Source organism: Ailuropoda melanoleuca, chromosome 11 (assembly GCF_002007445.2).
Source record: "Ailuropoda melanoleuca isolate Jingjing chromosome 11, ASM200744v2, whole genome shotgun sequence".
Classification (NCBI taxonomy): Eukaryota; Metazoa; Chordata; class Mammalia; order Carnivora; family Ursidae; genus Ailuropoda; species Ailuropoda melanoleuca.
In genome coordinates, this window is record NC_048228.1 from 81,397,674 (window position 1) to 81,415,336 (window position 17,663).

Consider the following 17,663-nt stretch of genomic DNA (forward strand, 5'->3'; position numbering starts at 1 on the left):
CGGCCGCGGCGCGCCAGCCCGTGTGACAGCGCCGCCCGCGCGGCCGCCGCCCGGCAGCAGACGCGGTGCGGGCAGCCGGCGGGAACCCGGGAGGAGGAGGCCCCGCGCCTGGGACGGACGGGTGAGGACCGAGGGAAGCGGGCAGGGAGAGACGCCGGCGCCGGGGCTTCCCCGCCCGCCTCGCCTTCCCAGCTCGGCTGTCGGTGCTCCAGGCGAGTACCTGGGGCCACGGATGGGCTGGGCGGCGAGGGCAGGGCAGGGCGCGGGGGACCGTCTCCGGCTGGGCCGGGGCTTTTCGGCACTTTCCGGGTAAATTTCCAGAGCGCAAGGAGCTCTGGTTTCTGCCCCTTGGATTTCTCTCCCGCGTGTGGGCGTCTAAAAGGAAACCAGAAGCGGGTAAGTGATATGAAAACTCCTTACTAATGTGATTTGACCCGGGAGGGTACGAATCCGCGCAGACAACTAGGCACCCCCTCCAGCTCTGCGCACCCCCAAATAAAAAGAAGCTGCCCTTTAGCGAGTTTCAGGCACCACGTTATTGACTCAGTAGAGATGATGAGTTTGCTCGGATCTCTCTGCTCCCCCGCACCCTGCTTGTTACACAGTTTAAGAGGACAGGCTTGTTAATTAACTTTAATCACAGTCATTTGGCCTCCACCTGCCTGAACCCAACACCTTGCACGGGGACCTGTCGGCAGTGAGTTTACCAGATTGATCTTTCTCATTTTGTTTTGGAGACAAGTCTCTTGGGGGAATGGGTGTCCATCTCATTTAGTGAAGTAAGTTCGCCCAGGCTTGTTTTCTTAAACACTTTCCTCACCTCCTTTCGGCGATCTGGAGTTATTTTGATTTGTGGGAAGGCTTCGTGAAGTTATATTGTGAACTGTATCCTTTGATAATTAGAGGAAAAAATAGAATCATGACATTTCAGGCTTTTGCAAGTTTGTGTAGTGTTAGGAACTTTTTTTTTTTTTTTTTTTTGAAAGGTTGTCCTTGACGTAGACTGCTTGGTGGAATATATCCTTCTGGTCAAAAAAAAAAAGAAGAAAAAAAAAAGAAAGAAAAAAAGCCTATTGAAAAAGAAATTATTTTTAAAAGTACATTTAATCGGATGTCGTTTTGATTACCAATAATAGTATTGTACTTACAGGCTCAATATTGATTTCCCCCCGCACTTAAGCACTCTACACCAGCCTGAGCTTATGGAACCTTGCCCATAAGTAATTGGAAGATGAAGTTATGGCTGTTTTAAAAAGGGAGCTAACTTTTTTAAGGGGGGAAAACAACCCTCTAAACTTTTAGTTATGACTTTCGTGCACTTACAAGAGAAATATTGAGGGAAAATTCTCATGACATGATACTGTTTAACAGTGTTTAAAAAGAAAAGAGTAAAATGGGTCATGGAACTAAGCTGGAGCCTAGAGTGGAAATGTCTCCCTGGTTCCTTTTTAAGCATATATTTAACAGATACACATTTAAAGTTGGTCTTAACCCCAAGAGTGTTTTATATAGATTTGGTTTGTTAGTACTCAAAGATTTATTTAAATTAAAATGTATCTAGTGGGTAAGTCAGTTGACCTGTTAAAACTTGTGGGTGTGTGTTTGTATTTTTTCTATCCTCTCTAAACCTGTCAGATTTTATATGGGTTGTCCATGAAAGGAAAGTTGATTGTGCGTGTGTGTATATATATATCTATATGGTTTTTTTTTTGCTGATTGTATATTTAAAGATAAACTCTTAATCATCTAATATCACTACAAGTTTCTAGCAGTGAAAGATTCATACATAATCAACTAATACTTTTCAGTTCACCTACTCTTAGTTACGGTGGTTAAGTGTGGGACCCAGATTACAGTGAATTGTGATTTTTTTTAAAAAGATTTTAAAAATTTATTAGAGAGAGAGAACCCATGAGTGTGGGGTGGGGGGGGAGGGGGAGGGGCAGAGGGAGAGGGAGTCTGATAAGGGGCTGGATCCCAGAGGCCTGAGATCACAGCCTGAGCAGAAGGCAAATACTCAACAGACTGAGCCACCCGGGTGCCCTTGAATTACAATTTTCTTGGAAGCTTTTTCATTAGTTCCATGGAACTGTGAAGTTTTATAAACCCCAGGATTCTGAGTTCTAGACTTCATGATATCCATGAAGTGTTTTGTTTTGTTTTTAACTTCTATCCCACCTTTCTGCAACTTTGAGAAAGTTTGGTGAAAGATGTTCTGAAATTGCCAAGTATTATGATGGTCTTTGCTTTCATAGCTTTTTTTTAACAAGAATTGTTTTTTTTTCTTATTTATTTATAGACTCATTTATTGGATCCAATCTTGGCATTACTAAATTGAGGGATTTTTGGAATTCTCTGTAAAATATTAATTATGTAGATAACTTTTTATTAATGTTGGAAATATTTCTTAGCTTTGACCAAATGTGAATTGATGAGAGATTAGAAGCTATGAGATGTGTTTTTAATCTTTACTGTGAAGTCCAGGACCCTGGTAATTTGTCATTTTGGTGTGTGTTTTTTTTTTTTTTTTAACAGTATTGGCCAGATTAAACTATAATAGTGGTTAAACCATTTTTCTCATTTATTTCCTTAGTTGAAGTAATAGTCAATGGTATTCTCTTTATAAGATCTTTTCTAATATAAGTGTAAGCATATTTGTTTACCCATGCTATGGAGGAAACAAAGGAATCCTGATCTGGGTTGGGTAGTCATTTTGAGCAGCTTCAACGGTAAAAAGTACTAGTGAAGAGCTGGGAAGAATTATTTTCCTGTCTTATACCATATGTGTACAAAGGTAGATGGGTGACTAAGAGCATATACTCAGGGAAGGACTAATGTGGTGAACATGCCCTCATGTTTCTTACAAAAATGGGAGGCACAAAGGGACTCTAAAGTCTATCTTATGTAGCTTTGGAAAAGGAAAGAATGGTTAATCAATTTGAAGTTGGAGAGATGATCAGGAAAGAGCAGAAGTGTAGTCTGCATGCTGATTATCAGGTGACTTTGGCTTGTGGAGGTGATGATGGTAATAGTCATTGCCCTTCATTGTCTTTCACAGGATTTTGATGAAGTGTGCAATCTTTAGTCTGCTATTCAAGGCCCTTCAAAGTCAGTTCCACCTTCCTTTTCTGGCCTCACCTTTCATTACTTCTTGAACCTTAAGTCTGTTCCAGCTGTTCTCATCTCCTTGCTATTATTACTGGAAGACATCTCGTTTCGGGCCCCCTTTACGGCAATTCTTCATCAGATAGTGTTGTCTGCACCTACGTTTCTTCTTACTCGTCTCGAGATTCCCTTGCCTAGTTCCTTCATGGATCGCTCTATCCTCAAAGCTCTGAATGGCTGCATATTTCCTTTAACTTCATGGAATTAATTTGAAATTTTAGAGTTCCCTGGCACTCATGAAAGATGATGGTTCTACTTCTCTATGTAATTAACAATAAAGCAATATTTAAAATGTAAACCATTTGAAAATCAAAGTTACAAAATTATATATTTTTTTTAATTTTTACTATTTAAGCACTTTTTTGGGGGTATATCAGAGTGTTCCAGTTTCGGTGTTCCTTCTTTACTGGCACTTAACTGAGGGGTAAAGAAATGATTGTTTGCATGTGTGCTATTTTCCTTTGCTTATAGATCTTTCTAATCTCCTTCAGATTTTTCAACTCTTTGAGAGAAGACATTGCATCTTCACTTTCTTTGTGGCACTTGACACGGTTCTCAGATGAGGTAATAGGTGCTGTAATCTTGAACTGCAAATATTTCCCGCTATTATTACTCTTGGAGAGAGTAGTTAGTGTTCCTCAAATATTTATTGAATGAATAAATGTAAGTAAATGAGTCAGTAAGTTGGGAAACATTTGCTGAGGTACTCTCTTAAGAAAAAGATGGACTTTGACAGTAATGGAACCAATAGGAGTAAGCTCCCAAATTCAGCTGGAAAAGAGGTCAGGGTGCTATTTATAAATGCAGAGAGAGGAAACGTTCACAGTAGGCTATTTTGAAACATCTGGTTGTTAGTCTAAAAATGTTACTCAAATTCAGAAAAATGGCGGGGTATACATTTATACTAAAATTTTATAATTAAAATATATAATAAAGTGCACATAGCATAAGTGTAAATCTTAAAATCTTCCTGTTGAACTGCAATATCATGCTAGTTTTGACATGAGTAAATTAAAGCTATGTTCAGTGTAGCATGAAATGGAACAGAATCCAGAAGAATGTGTGCTCCTGTTCTTATCAAGAGATCTCAGTGGTCCAGTTCTCCCTCTTTCAGCTGGCACAGGTTAGAAGCAGCTGCCCCCAAGGGGCCCACAGGTGGGAGTCCTCCACAATGATGGAGGCTTTGGCTTAATTCCTTTTTAATGTCCCCACTTTTGTTCTTGTAGAAGCTTGGCAAGATGAAACCTTTCTGGTTGCTCAAGAATTATGGCTCTCCTTCAAAGATCTGTGAATTAGAACTGAAAGTTTTAAACATTAGCCAGTTAATTTTAAGTCTAGATGGAAAGAGAAAGATTTACTGAAGCTAAGGAGATGATCAAGCACTTAACTATTGAGATTATTATCTAAAACACCTAAACCTAGGTACTACTTAACCTAGTAACTTCTTGTAATAAGTCAGTGAATTATCACTCTTAGCCTTCACTGGATGTGGAAATGGATATTAAGTTCTAGATTTTGAAAGAGTTGTCTTTTTCAGATTGCACAGTAAATAATCAAAATATAACTTACAACAGTCCTTTCTCCTTATCCAAGCTGCAGGATGCTTTTGCCTAGGCTCTGGCTATTTTCAGCTCGAAACTTTCTATCCAGCAGACACTAATTAAATGCTGATTGCTTGCCAGGGACTGTTATAAGATCTTTATGCATATTTACTCATTTCATCCTCAAAACAGGCACTATTGTCATTACTGCTTACAGATGACAGTGGTGAGGCACAGAAAAATAAAGGAACTTTTCCAAGGTCATGCAGCTAGCACAGGGCAGAGCTGGGATCACTGGTAATCCCTGTGCTCCGTGTCCCAAGTCTGGTCTTCAGGGAAAGTCCTCATTCTTACTAATCTAACCACATCTATATACTACTAAATTAATAAAACTATGTTTACTGCTGTGTTAGGTGCGTTGTAGGCTTATTAGAAGAATAATTTACAGTGCAGTTTAAAGCCATGTAATTTTACTAGGCAGGCAGAAGAATACTGGTGAAACCAAGTGCAGTAATACAGTATATGACCAAGTGCAACATTGTTACAGTGAGTGAATAATAATAGCCAACATTGATTATGCATTTACAGTTTATGACAGGTACTGTTCCATATACCTTACATATTTTATTTGTTGTATCCTAACAAATCCTATCAATCTGAGGAATATTATCCTCATTTTGGAGATGAGGAAACTGGGCTTTAGAGAAGTTAAATAACTTAGTTAGATACACAGTTAACAAATGGGGAAGGCTGGTTTGGAATGCACAGCGCTCTGGAGTCTGTGCTCCTGCCTCGGTGGAAGCTGGGATGGAATTGGTAGGGAAAACTCATGGATGTGGGGGTCCCTCGTTCTCAGATTTGAACTGGCCTCTAAAGAAAAGGAAAAAAGTCCTAAGTATGGACAGGAAGTTCAGTTTGAATAAAAGCTGATAAGCTGGCCCAAACCTTCTGGTATATCTCCCTAGCTCCTTGTTATGGTACACAAACAAAACATGTCACGTGACATAAAATTTGCCATCTTCCCTCTTAGGGTATAGGTGGGTAGTAAGTAATTTACACTGTTGTGAGCTAGATCTCCGGAACTTTTTCGTCTTGTAGAACTGAAACTCCACACCCATGAAACAACTGCCTCCCTCTGCCAGCCCATTCTACTTTCTATGAATTGTTCTGCAGATACCTCAGAGAAGTGGAGTCCTGTCTCCTTTCACTTAGCATAATGTCCTCAAGGGTCATCCATGCGGTAGAATACTTCAGGACTTCCTTTTTAAGGCTGCACAGTATTCAGTTGTCCATGTACACCACATCTTGCTTTTTTATCGGTCAGTGAACATTTGGGTTGCTTACACTTTTGCATCCCATTTAAAGTTAAACTTTTAAGACCCTGGTCTAGTACCTTCTGGAACAATACTTCAGTATTTTCTAGTCTAGTCAAGCTGCGTTTCTTTTTGTTTTTACCGTCACTATTGACTCTTCTCGTGGGCAGTGACTACTTTGGTTATATTTGATTATTCGATTTTGACTTCATAGTATGGTAGTGTATAGTGCCACAGTAGCTATCTTTCTGCAATGATAGATGCAAAATATGTTTTAATCAGCTAAATTTTAAGTTACCATTGGTTTATACAGTAATTTCAAAAATATTTTTCCCGTAATTTTTGTCATTTTGTCTCAAAGCTCACCCTAAGTAAAGGTAAATGAGTCTCGGCTTCCATTTGTAACCACTTTCATGGACACATATACCCACAAACTGAAAAAGTATGTAAAGCCTGAGCTTACAAGACACAGTATATTGAAACAGGATTTCCCCAGTGGCTGTGCGTGCTTATGCATGACTAGAGAGAGAGGAAAAACATGAAGTGCTTGGTACTACTCTGTTGTTAAATCAGTTATGTGACTATTAGGGGGCATCATGGTTCACAGCATAGGTGGTGGAGTCTGACCCTTAGAATTCTGGAATCTATCCACTGTTTATCTGCTTTGGGCATGGGACTTTCCTCCCAAGGCAGCTCTGAGGATTAAATGAGATCCTACATAGATGGTTTGCAAACATCTGCAAATATTGGCTATTATTAGTAGCGTATAAGTCTGGGGGAGAATGAAAGAGGATGGTGGTGTTTTCATGGGTGGGGGAGGAGTGGTGGTCAAGGTAGAGAACATGGCAGTGAAGGTCAGGGCCTGTGGGTGACCACAGTTAAGACAGATGGCCAGGTTGGGGGAACTGGACTTCCTGTAAAGGGTTTAGTGGGGTAGTGTTGCCACAAGCAAAGTATGTGAATGGTTGGTAGAAGAGAGGGGTGCTAAACGACCGCTTTTATTGTATTTTTGGCAGTTAAGCATTCAGGCTAGAAAACTAAGTTAGGATTTTTTTACTTTTGACCCTTTGCAATCTATTCTATACTATGGGATGGAGTAATGTGACAACAAGCATATTTTCTCTAAACCACTTCCTCTTTTACCTGGTTGTGGGGGGGAACAAATATCTTATCAATACTTGAAGTTAACATCTTGGTATTAAACATGAGTTTGCTTGATGTGCAAATACCATGATATGTATTTCTTGTATATATTGTGTACTGAAGCAAAGGTGAAATTCTAGGAAGACCAGTGGCCTGAACTATCTAGTTCAATATGTTATCCATAAGGAACTCCTCCCGGGTTTAAGGGATTAGCTATTTCTCCACAGTAAGTTTATTCTCAACTTGAAGTCAAGGACACTTCTCTTATCGATAGTGCCAGTCATCCTCTGGGGGTAACATTAATTGTAGAGATTTAGAGGAACAAAATTTGTATGTGAGATTTCTACCTTGGGAATCATTGCAGGGTGTCATAAATCAGTTTTCCTATCTCCATTCAATCATTATGACCAGCGGAAGCATTTTTTTTTTTTTTCACACATTTCTGGGTTTCCCCCAGGAGATAGTTCCACTCCATTGGGAACCACTGTTCTGGAATACAGTAAACTCTCATTGTTCTTCAAATCAGTAAGACTTGTATTGATAACCTTGAAAGTTTCATTATTCGTGAGGCAGCCAAATTTCTTTTTTATTTGGTAGATATTTTGTAAGGTTCCTTTTGGTTTTGTGATCCTGTGATAGTTAAACCTATATTGACACATTTGCAGTTTCTAAATATTCTAAGGTTATGTTTCAGATTTTAAAAAGGTGTGCTTTAAAAAATGGGTTAAAGTTATGACTGAATTCAATTGTACAGTGCTACTTTTTTCCCTTCCGTAAGATAGGAGTGTTAGGCAAATGGGATTACGGAAGTTGTCAGCACTGAATACATCAGTGACTTCATGGCTTCAAGAAGTGACTCATGCTTTTCAGTTGTTTCTTTCCTAGCTCAACTAGGGAGGATGTGACCAAGATCCACTGGTAGTGGGTGGAGGGATAGGTGGTGGGGAGTGGCTCACTGTGGTGGTTTACCTTACTTGAGGCATTGGGAAAGGGTGAGCTGTCCTAACCCATGAGGTTTTTAAAAGCCCCCCAGGTGGGTTGCAGTGCTTCCAGCTGATCTCCTGTTGACCCCTAACTCTTAATTTGAAGATGTTTTTTAGTGATTAGATGGATTGGAGAAATCTGTATGTGAATCCTCTCTCTGCTCCTGTAAGTTTGGTGACCTAGACAAACAAGCTTTAACACTGTGTGTGTTTTACACTTTCCATTTTAAATCATCTGAAAGCTGGGAAGAAGTCATTCAGCAAACGTTTACTGAGTACTTGCTATATACCTGACGGTGTTCAAACATAAAGGCTGGAGCAGTGAAGAGTACACAAGATCTCTGCCCTCTTGGAACGTCCACAGATACTAGGTCATAACAACGCCATAAGATAGAGTAAGAGTAAGGAGTAGTGAGGCATGAGGCTGCTGGCATGCGTGGGGGGAGTAGGGAAGGCCTCTCTGAAGCGGCCGCATTTGAGCAGAGACCTGCTAAAGTAATGGAGTGAGTCATGGGTATTATGTTGGGAAAGCAGATTTGAAGGAGAGGTAAGGGTGAGAAGTGAGTTCGTGAGGTGGGAATAAAACTGAGGCCAACTTGGTGGCAATTGAGTGGTGGAGTGGATAGCCAGGAAGTATGAAGTTGGAAAGCCTCAAGGAGTCATGATGTGGTGTGGCTTTTGTTATAAAATGAATCCTTCCGGCTGCTCTGGTGAGACTATACTATGTGTATGTGGGGGTTGGGGGCAGGACAGAATCAGGGATATGAGTCAGGAAACTACTGTAATGGTCTGACATGGACAAGGTGGTGGCCTGGACGAGGCTGCGAGCAGAAGTGGTGAGAAGTAGTTGGTTCAGGATGGAGTTTCAAGGTTGAACTCAATAAGATAATAAGCTAATGGGTTATTAAGTGCTATCCAAGCCAGGCGTGAAGCAGGAATCCTAAACGTTACTTCCCTTTTCCTTCCTCTTGAAAATTGGTTGGGATAGGATGAACAAATGTATAACCATATCTGTAATGCCAACTATTTGTACATTCTCTAACAGGTACTGCGTATACATCATGCACTGTTTATAAACAAATAATTTGGCATTTATTGGGCAGCTTATATGGGCTAGTCATCTTGGCAGAGATATTAGTTTATTATGGGATAATAAAAAACAATTATAATGGCAGACACTTAACATTTTTGTGTGCAGTTGGTGTTCTAAATGCTTCACAACAGCCATATGAAATAGGTATTATTATTACTCCTATTTTCCTGATGAGGGGAAACTGAGGCCCAGAAAGGTTAAATACTTGTTCGGTCTCATAAAACTAGTATGTGGAGGAACTGGGATTTGATGCAGGGTATCCAGCTCCAAAATTTTGGTTTTGTCCTACACTATCCCACTTCTGTAGGTTACTATGGAATGAATGGAATATGAGTAAATGCTCTTAAGACATAAAGGCTGTAGGAATATAGAGAAGAGAGTTTTTTGTTCAGTAGAGACCTTGTAAAGGAAGTGGTATTTGAGTTAGACCTCAAAGAATGGGAAAGATTTCAGCTGTGGGGAGATAATGATGATAGGGATGGAAAAAATAAATATAATGATGGAAGTCTATGTCTACTAAGCACTTAACATGTACTAAGCACTGTTTTAACACTTAGTCTTTATCAGTAGGGTGGTGCCTTTGAGTGTTTCCATTTTATGGGTAAGGAAACAGACACACAGACATATGCCTGTGTTTACACTGCTAGGAAGTGGAGGAGATAGGGTTTGAGTCTGACACCAGACTGATGGGCAGTGGGGTAGGAGGGGCGTTCTATCCTAGGGGAAGAGAGTGATGATTTAGGCTCAGGTGGGATGGTATAAAGTGTATTTGGTGAAGGTGGCGGATTAAAAACTAAAATTTTGTTGCATATCCCCAGTCACCTTTGGGATGTGTTACAAGTCCAAATTCCTGGGCCTGTTATCAGCCACTGTTGCTGTACAGAAGATCCACAGACCAGTATCTTGGAGAGCTACTGACCCAGAGCACAGCATGCAGTGTGCCCAGGTGGAGGCCAGAATATAGGGGGCTTTGGTATCATTTTAAGCCTGTGATAGAATGGGCACGTCCATCTCTTTGCATCTGATGTGCAGAAGCCTTGCAGAGAGAACTGGGTCTGTGAACACCCTGGAGTGGTCAGACAGTTAAAAAGTCCGGTGACTGGATGGAGCTGGCAAAGTGCAGAGAGGATGGTAGGGCCTGTGGGAGGGAGCCTCTTCCAAATCTTGAACGGGAATCAAGTTCATGTTCAGCCCGTGGAATGATAGCAGAGAGGCGGTTTTGGGTATTTGGCGTATCCATCCTTGATTCCGCCACTCAGGAAGTGTGTATGTGTACTCCGAGGAAAGGAAAGGGCGTCGTGTATAAACCATACATGCACACACACCACAAAACTAACAAAATGGGCCTCTCACCCACTTCTGTCCCCACCATCCTCTCCTGTCTCTTAAACATGTCCCAAGCACTTTGCAAAGTTCTAGGATTCCAGGTATATGTATATATGAAGAAAGGAGGGACCCATTGTATTTTAAGAGGTTGAAAGGAAGCCTTCACAGAGGAGGTAATACTGGCCTGCCTATTCAAAATTTAAATTGTGCATAGGCTTTTCCAAAATGTTCAGATTTGCAGGCAGATGGAGCATATGCCAGAGGTATGGGGCTATTAAACAAGTTGTTGCCTCAGGCATGATAATTAACAATAATGAGCTAAAGTGAGCAGCGATGCTGGTAGACTGTTTGGAATGGTTGAAACTGAGACTGGAGCTAGTACACAGGAACACCTGCCTTGCAGTAAATAAGGGGAGGTATGCTATCTGGGACATAAGTGCTGTTTACATCAGTAGTAGCTGCTATTATTGTTATTGGACTGAGATGGACTGTGGTAGGACACGATCACAAGCTTAGACTTTATCCTGTTGAGGATGTGGAGGGACGTGCTAAATATGGATTTTCAGTGGCTCACTGATACATGGAGGCTGGGCTGAGGGATTTGTTTAGAGACTGTTATAATCCCAGGGAAGAGAGCTAACGAGCATCAGAACCATGGCAGGGGCAGGGAAGACCGAGGAGTGTATTAGTCAGTGTGAGCTGCTGAAACAAAATACCACACACTGTTTGACTTTGGGGAAAAAAAAAAAAATCTTCCCCCCCCCCACCACAGTTCAGGAGATGGGGAAGTCCAAGATCAGGGTGTTAGCCAATTTGGCAATAGATAGTTCCATTTGTGATATGCCAAAAAAAAAAAAAGTATTTATAAAATAATTGTGTAGAGCAAGAGGGGTATATCTGAGCATTAGTTTTGTATACAGTATTGAGGTTATGTTTCTACTTTTTTTGTCCTGACCGTTTGTCATTTTGAGTGTGACAGAGGGATACCTTCCTGTCCAAGTCATTTCCTGCCCTGCATCTTTTGTTTGTATTTTTATTTCTGTGCTTCTGCAATGCTGAGTACTGTATGTGCTTTCCCTTTTTTCACATACGTGGTTGTCAGTGTTTGCTGATAGTTTTAAATAGTCGATGCAATATTTTTTGGGTGACTGGCAGAGAAGACATGCGGTTTCTGAGTTGTGCCTTTTGGAGAGTTATTTTGATTTGTGATTTCCAGAGATTGCATCAACACTTGTTCAGATTGGTTGACCTAGGTGGGGCGTGTCTCTTGTTATTTTTGCGTATGTTGTGCATGTTCTGTGCTTTTTTCTTTTTACTGAAGCAGAATATTCAGAAACGTGCACATATCCTGTATTTTCACAAGCTGAACACAGTCATATATGCACCTAGATGAATAGACTTTTAGAAAAAATTTGATGATGTTGTTTAGGGGAAAAGTGAACCTACGTGAATCTGCTGCTTATAAAGGAAAATGTGGCCTTTAAACTTTTTCCTTTTCCTTTCATACTTATTTCCTGTTATCTAACGTATTTAAGAATTAACTACTCAACTAGTCTTATTTTGTATATCAATATTGCACATAAAATGCTATTGCTTTTTTTTTTTTTTTTTTTAAGATTTCGAGAGAGAGACAGCACAGGAGCTTGGTGAGGGGGGAGCAGCAGCAGGAGAGGGAGAAGCAGACTCCCCGCTGAGCAGGGAGCCCGAGGCAGGGCTCCATCCCAGGAGCCTGAGATCCCGACCTGAGTCTAAGGCAGATGCTTAACTGACTGAGCCACCCAGGCACCCCAAATGCTACTGCATTTTTGAAATGAAAACTCTTGACCTGAGGAATATGTTTAACTGTGCTTTTTCAGAGAGTCTTTGAAGAACGTGTATGAAAGGGGAAAGTTGTTCACAGCTAGTTACTGTTAAGAGAAATTATCTAAAATTTGGAAATCAAAAGAATGTACAGCTTGTTCTTTCAATGCCCTGAGTGGGGGTGTTGTTTCACAGGGCCACCCTGTGGGTATTTAATTCTCATCTTGGGTTCTACTTTCTACTTACTGTTTAGTTAGAGCCCTGAACACGGAAGTTATCTGTTAGCTTATAGACTTTTGTCTGGTAGAGAGATAACCTCAAAGGTTATGGTTTTATTGCCCTGTAGGACATTAACCAGTTTTTTAAGTCTAACCTACCTGTCTTAGTCTCACACTTAGAAAACAATCTTTTCTGCTGGCCTGTCTCAACCTGTTCCATAAATGCTCCTGGAACTAACCTTACCATCTTACTGGTTCCCTCATTAATTAATGGGTTGAATAAATTATTTGACACATGCTCATTTTATATTTGTGGGAAAGTCTGTTTTTTTTTTTTTTTTTTTTTTTTTTTTTTTTTTTTTACCTGTTCTGAAAATCATTATTGGATACTACCATGGCATTTCTATCCTGGAGTTTCACACACTCTACCTAGGAATTGACTTCCTGGGGCGTGCACAGTGATGCCAAAGATTCTAAATTCTGAGTGAGCCGAAGTAATTATCCTCATTTCTGTTGTGTTTCTTCAGAGAACGTTTATAAGGTGAAACTAGGTTTTTACTAACTAAAATGTCCTAATAAATTAATATTCTTTTTTTTTTTTGCAGGCTTAAGCACATGAAATATTCACTGTGAAGAAAATAACATCTTGAGACATTTTTCTGTTGCAAGTGATAGAGGAAAAGCCCATACAGAAGTGCACTCTCCTGTGTGTGTACCTCATTGTACTGCTTTTGATATATCAGCTTAGTAATGAAGCCACCATTATGTCCTCAGTCAGTGAAGTAAATGTTGATATCAGAGATTTCCTGATGAGCATTAATTTGGAGCAGTACCTCCTACGCTTCCGCGAGTTTGGTTTGAATACTGTGAAAGACTGTGTGGCAGTAAATGATGGTGTGCTGCACAAAATCGGAATATCTCCTACAGGACACCGGAGGAGAATACTGAAGCAGTTACAGATAATCTTGTCAAAAATGCAAGATGTCCCAATATATGCAAATATCCATAAAACAAAGAAGGACGATGACACTTCAGAGGACCGCCACACTCCATCTTCTGGTTGGAATACCTGCGCAGAACGTTCCGATACGGGTGGTGTGCAGGCACCTAGCCTAACGCAGTGGGAGACTGTTACCAAAAATCTTGATCAAAATGACGTTAGTGTAGAAAATAGCCAGTCTCTTAAATCAGATGATAAGCTGTCTCTTCTTAAACACAACTTTCCCGTTCCAGAAGAACCACACCTGAATTTGAGTTCTTTCCAACATAGTTTATTTGGTAATGAAAATATTAAAACAGAATCTTTGATCTCAGAGAAAACTACGGATTGCACATTTGAGGAACAACCAACAGAAAGATCTGATTTGATTTCAGAAAATGGGAGCAAGCTTCCTGACATAGATCCCGAATGCCTTTCTTCTCTTGGCTGTTCGGTATCGGAGGCAAATTCTGGAAATGCAACTAATGGATTAACAGAAAGATCACCACCATCCCCATTCTTTCAATTTCAGGGAGAGATGGTTGTAAATGAGTTGTATGTTCCGTCATCTCCAATCCTAGCACCTATGAGAAGCTGTAGCAAGTGGGTTTCAAGACCATCTCAGTCTTTTCTGCTAAGACATCGGCCTGTACCAGAGATTCCAGGGTCAACAAAAGGAATTTTGGGGAGGTAAGAATTTTTATGATGAGCTGTAAGTATTCAATTTGGGGGAATTTAGTTACTTTTAATACATATTTTTAGTGTTTGTGAATTTGACCTATATTAATTTACCTACTCAACCAACCTTTATTTTCTTCTTTTAAAACTAGAAAATGCCATTTCTTTTATTTACTATTTCCTAGAGTCTATTTCCAACTTATAACTGCCTGGGACTCTACAGTTTTCTCCCATGTAATTGGGGGAAATTCCCTTCAATTTTACTTGGCCGTTCTTTCCCATACCTTCCTTCACACCTGGTATTAAATTCTTCCAGGAGTGCAGTTCTCATACTGAAATTGCTCATTCTGTCTCCCCACTGAATTCTTTGTTCTTTGGCGGGGGCCACCTTTCTAATGTATGTATCTCTCCTGCACGACACAATGCATTGGCGTGAATTAATCAGGACACATCTTAGGAGTGCCTGCTTGGTGCTGGTCACTGCACTAGGTGCAAAGGAGGTAGGGAGCAAGAAAGGCGCTTGAGGCCTAGTGTAGGAAACAGATATAAAAATGTGGTCACAGTACAGTGTGAAACCAGGTTCACTCACACTGGAATTCTAAGGAGCACTCCCCCGCCCCCAGCATGCTAGGTTGGTAGTCCTTTGAGGTAACTGCCAGGTCTAAGAGCTGACTTAACAGCACAGAGAGCTTTCATTCCCTTTGTCAAAAGTTACACCTAAAATAGTTGTGGTTTTCTCCAGGGTTGTGGGGGGATGTTTTTTCACTAAAAGCTAACACTTGTCTCTCTGCTGGGAGTCATGAGGTTGACTGTTAACTGCTGTGGCAGTAAATGCAGTTACGGATTTCCTGCACAGGCTCGAGCCTGGCATTTCTGCAAGATCCTCCTTCCCTGTGTGCATCCACTCTGTCCCTACTGCTGGTACTTTTGCCCGTGGGCATCTGTGGTAATTACTGCGCAAGATCCCGGTTGTGTTTCCAGGAGAAAATATGGTACTTTAGTATTTGCGAAAGAAAATGTGGCAATTGACAGGACTGTTAATTTAAGAACCTCTCATTAAAACATCAACTCTTCGAAGGTGGAGAGCCTAGCTTATTTGTCTTTGTCTCGGCATCGCTAGTGCCAATAGCAAGGTCTAGTCTTTCCTCGGAAATCAGTAGTAAGAGTGTCATTTATTAAACACCGTAGGTTTCAGTTTGCTTTATAATTTCCCGTGCTTTATCCAGATCTCGCAGTGGCCCTGTGATTCAGGTATTATTCATCCATTTTTTTTTTTTTTAATCACGCGGTAACTGAGACTCGGTTCATTTTTCCAGGATCACGTGAGTAGTAAACGGGGGTTTCATTCCAGTCCATCAGACTTCAAAACCCACTCACTTTCTTAACTGCTCATTTCGTAAATACTCTTAAAAATGTTGGTTGCATAGATGAGAATTAAAGTGTTATATACACATGTAGAAGATGACCAGTTTTGAGCATAACATAATAAAAAATTATTTAAAAAAAAAGATGACCCATTTTGTATGACACTTTAGGTTTTTGCTAATTTTAAACAAAAGGAAGTAACTGAGGTGGGGCGCCTGGGTGGCACAGCGGTCGGGCATCTGCCTTTAGCTCAGGGCGTGATCCCGGCATTATGGGATCGAGCCCCACATCAGGCTCCACCGCTATGAGCCTGCTTCTTCCTCTCCCACTCCCCCTGCTTGTGTTCCCTCTCTCGCTGGCTGTCTCTATCTCTGTCGAATAAATAGATAAAATCTTAAAAAAAAAAAAAAAGTAACTGAGAAGGGTTTGCTATGAGTACACACATTAAAAGTGTGTCATTGCCAGAACAGAATCCTTTTGGGAGTTGTAAGGGTAAATTCAGATAAGAAACATTTGGCTTAAGTTTTAAACAAGATGTGCTATTTTTCATACATTTTTGAGAATCTATTGATGTTTATTCAGTTGTAAGTGTAAGCTGTGTATCATGAAAGGCTTGTCATTCACATTATTTGTATGAGTCTTTGAGAATGAGAATTGAAATAATGTTAAAATTATTTGTAAATAATTTAGTACTAGTTGCTTCATGTTCATAGCCCTGACAGATTACCCCTTGTAACCTTTCTTCTCTGATTATAGTAGTAAATGGTATGTATGTATCTATGGTGCTCATATCATAAAATAAGAAAGTAAACTAAATTACTTTCAGAGTTCATTGTGTTTTTCCTTGTGGTCCTGGCCTGAATTGCAAATAGTAATTTTGCAAGATTTTAAAAATGTTACAATATGATTTTAAAACTGTGGATTATATAACCTGAGATTGTCTGTAATCAGATAACATTTAAATGATATTTTAGTACATTTTTTGACATACCAAATAAAAATATTTTTTTGTGGCCAGTGCTTTTAACATAATTCCTTTACTAATTAAACATTTCATGTATCTGTTAAAAGGTATAGATGTTGGATGTGTTATCCTGGTGTGAGGCACTTTGTTTCTTTCTCCCTGGACATGAATTCTTCCCCTCCCNTTTTCCTGAATTCCTGCCTCCTGCTGGTCTTGGGAAGGCTGGGCAGGGCTGAGGTATGGACAACGAACCTTAATATCTCTTTTTAGTCTTGAAGAGCCAGCTCTTCCCTGTCATCTCCCATGGAGGCCTCCAAGCAGAAAGGAGGTTCCACCATCTTGCCCTTTCCCTGGGAGCCATAGGTATGACCTACGGTCCTTCCTGGAGGATCCTCGTCAGTCCTCCAAGCGGGAAAGAGCAAGTATCTTTCAGCCACTGAAGAGGTACCTTTCTTATCCTCCTTCCCAATTTCAAGATTTTCATACATCTTTCATGCAACTATTTTATCCTTGGCATAAGTTGTAAAGCCTCCCTTAGGTATTGTGCCTCTGAATGTTTTGAGTGAAAGGAAAGTAAGCAGAGGTGGGGGGGGGGAGGATGATATGCAGGGCTGCACTGTGATTAGAGGACATCCATTACAGTTTAAGACTGAGGTACTGTATTAACTGAAGGCCTTTAAAAGTTTGAAATCTAAACCTGAAGTCTCCAGGCTTCTTTGAACTTTTTATTAAAAATAGCAATCTTAGATATTTTTCTCTAGATATACATATACATGATATGGACATTAGAAATGGGTAACACTATATTAGACTTTAGTGTTGAAATATATATGAGCAGAAAATGTACAGAAAAGTAATAAGCAGTTGTTGGGTGCATCGAATAGGAAAAATACAGAAACTCATCCTATCTTTCTCATGTTCAAGAAAAACTGCACATTTCATGTTATAGCGGAAAAATGCTTAGCAATCCAAAATTCCTTATATTCTTTTAAAATGCCTTCTTATAAATTCTGTGAAAAAAATAGGCTCATTATTTCGATATTTGCAAAGTTTTGACTTCATCTAAATAGCAAATCAAAATTTAATTCATAGATT

General features: G+C 40.2%; 1 protein-coding gene across 5 annotated transcripts in view; it reads left to right on the forward strand.

Moving 5' to 3' along the window:
• The window catches only part of ARAP2 (ArfGAP with RhoGAP domain, ankyrin repeat and PH domain 2), a 191,473-nt gene that overhangs the window by 429 nt on the left and 173,381 nt on the right, over positions 1 to 17,663 (forward strand). For 3 of the 5 annotated variants that reach the window (XM_034671975.1, XM_034671976.1, XM_034671978.1), the window contains exons 1-2: positions 1 to 121; positions 13,188 to 14,251. In XM_034671975.1, the coding sequence (XP_034527866.1) occupies positions 13,347 to 14,251 (905 nt within the window). In that variant the 5' untranslated portion in view covers positions 1 to 121; positions 13,188 to 13,346. Of the gene's footprint in view, positions 122 to 227; positions 397 to 13,187; positions 14,252 to 17,663 lie in introns of those variants that run through there. The other 2 variants (XM_011236983.3, XM_002929010.4) reach the window with 2 other exon arrangements.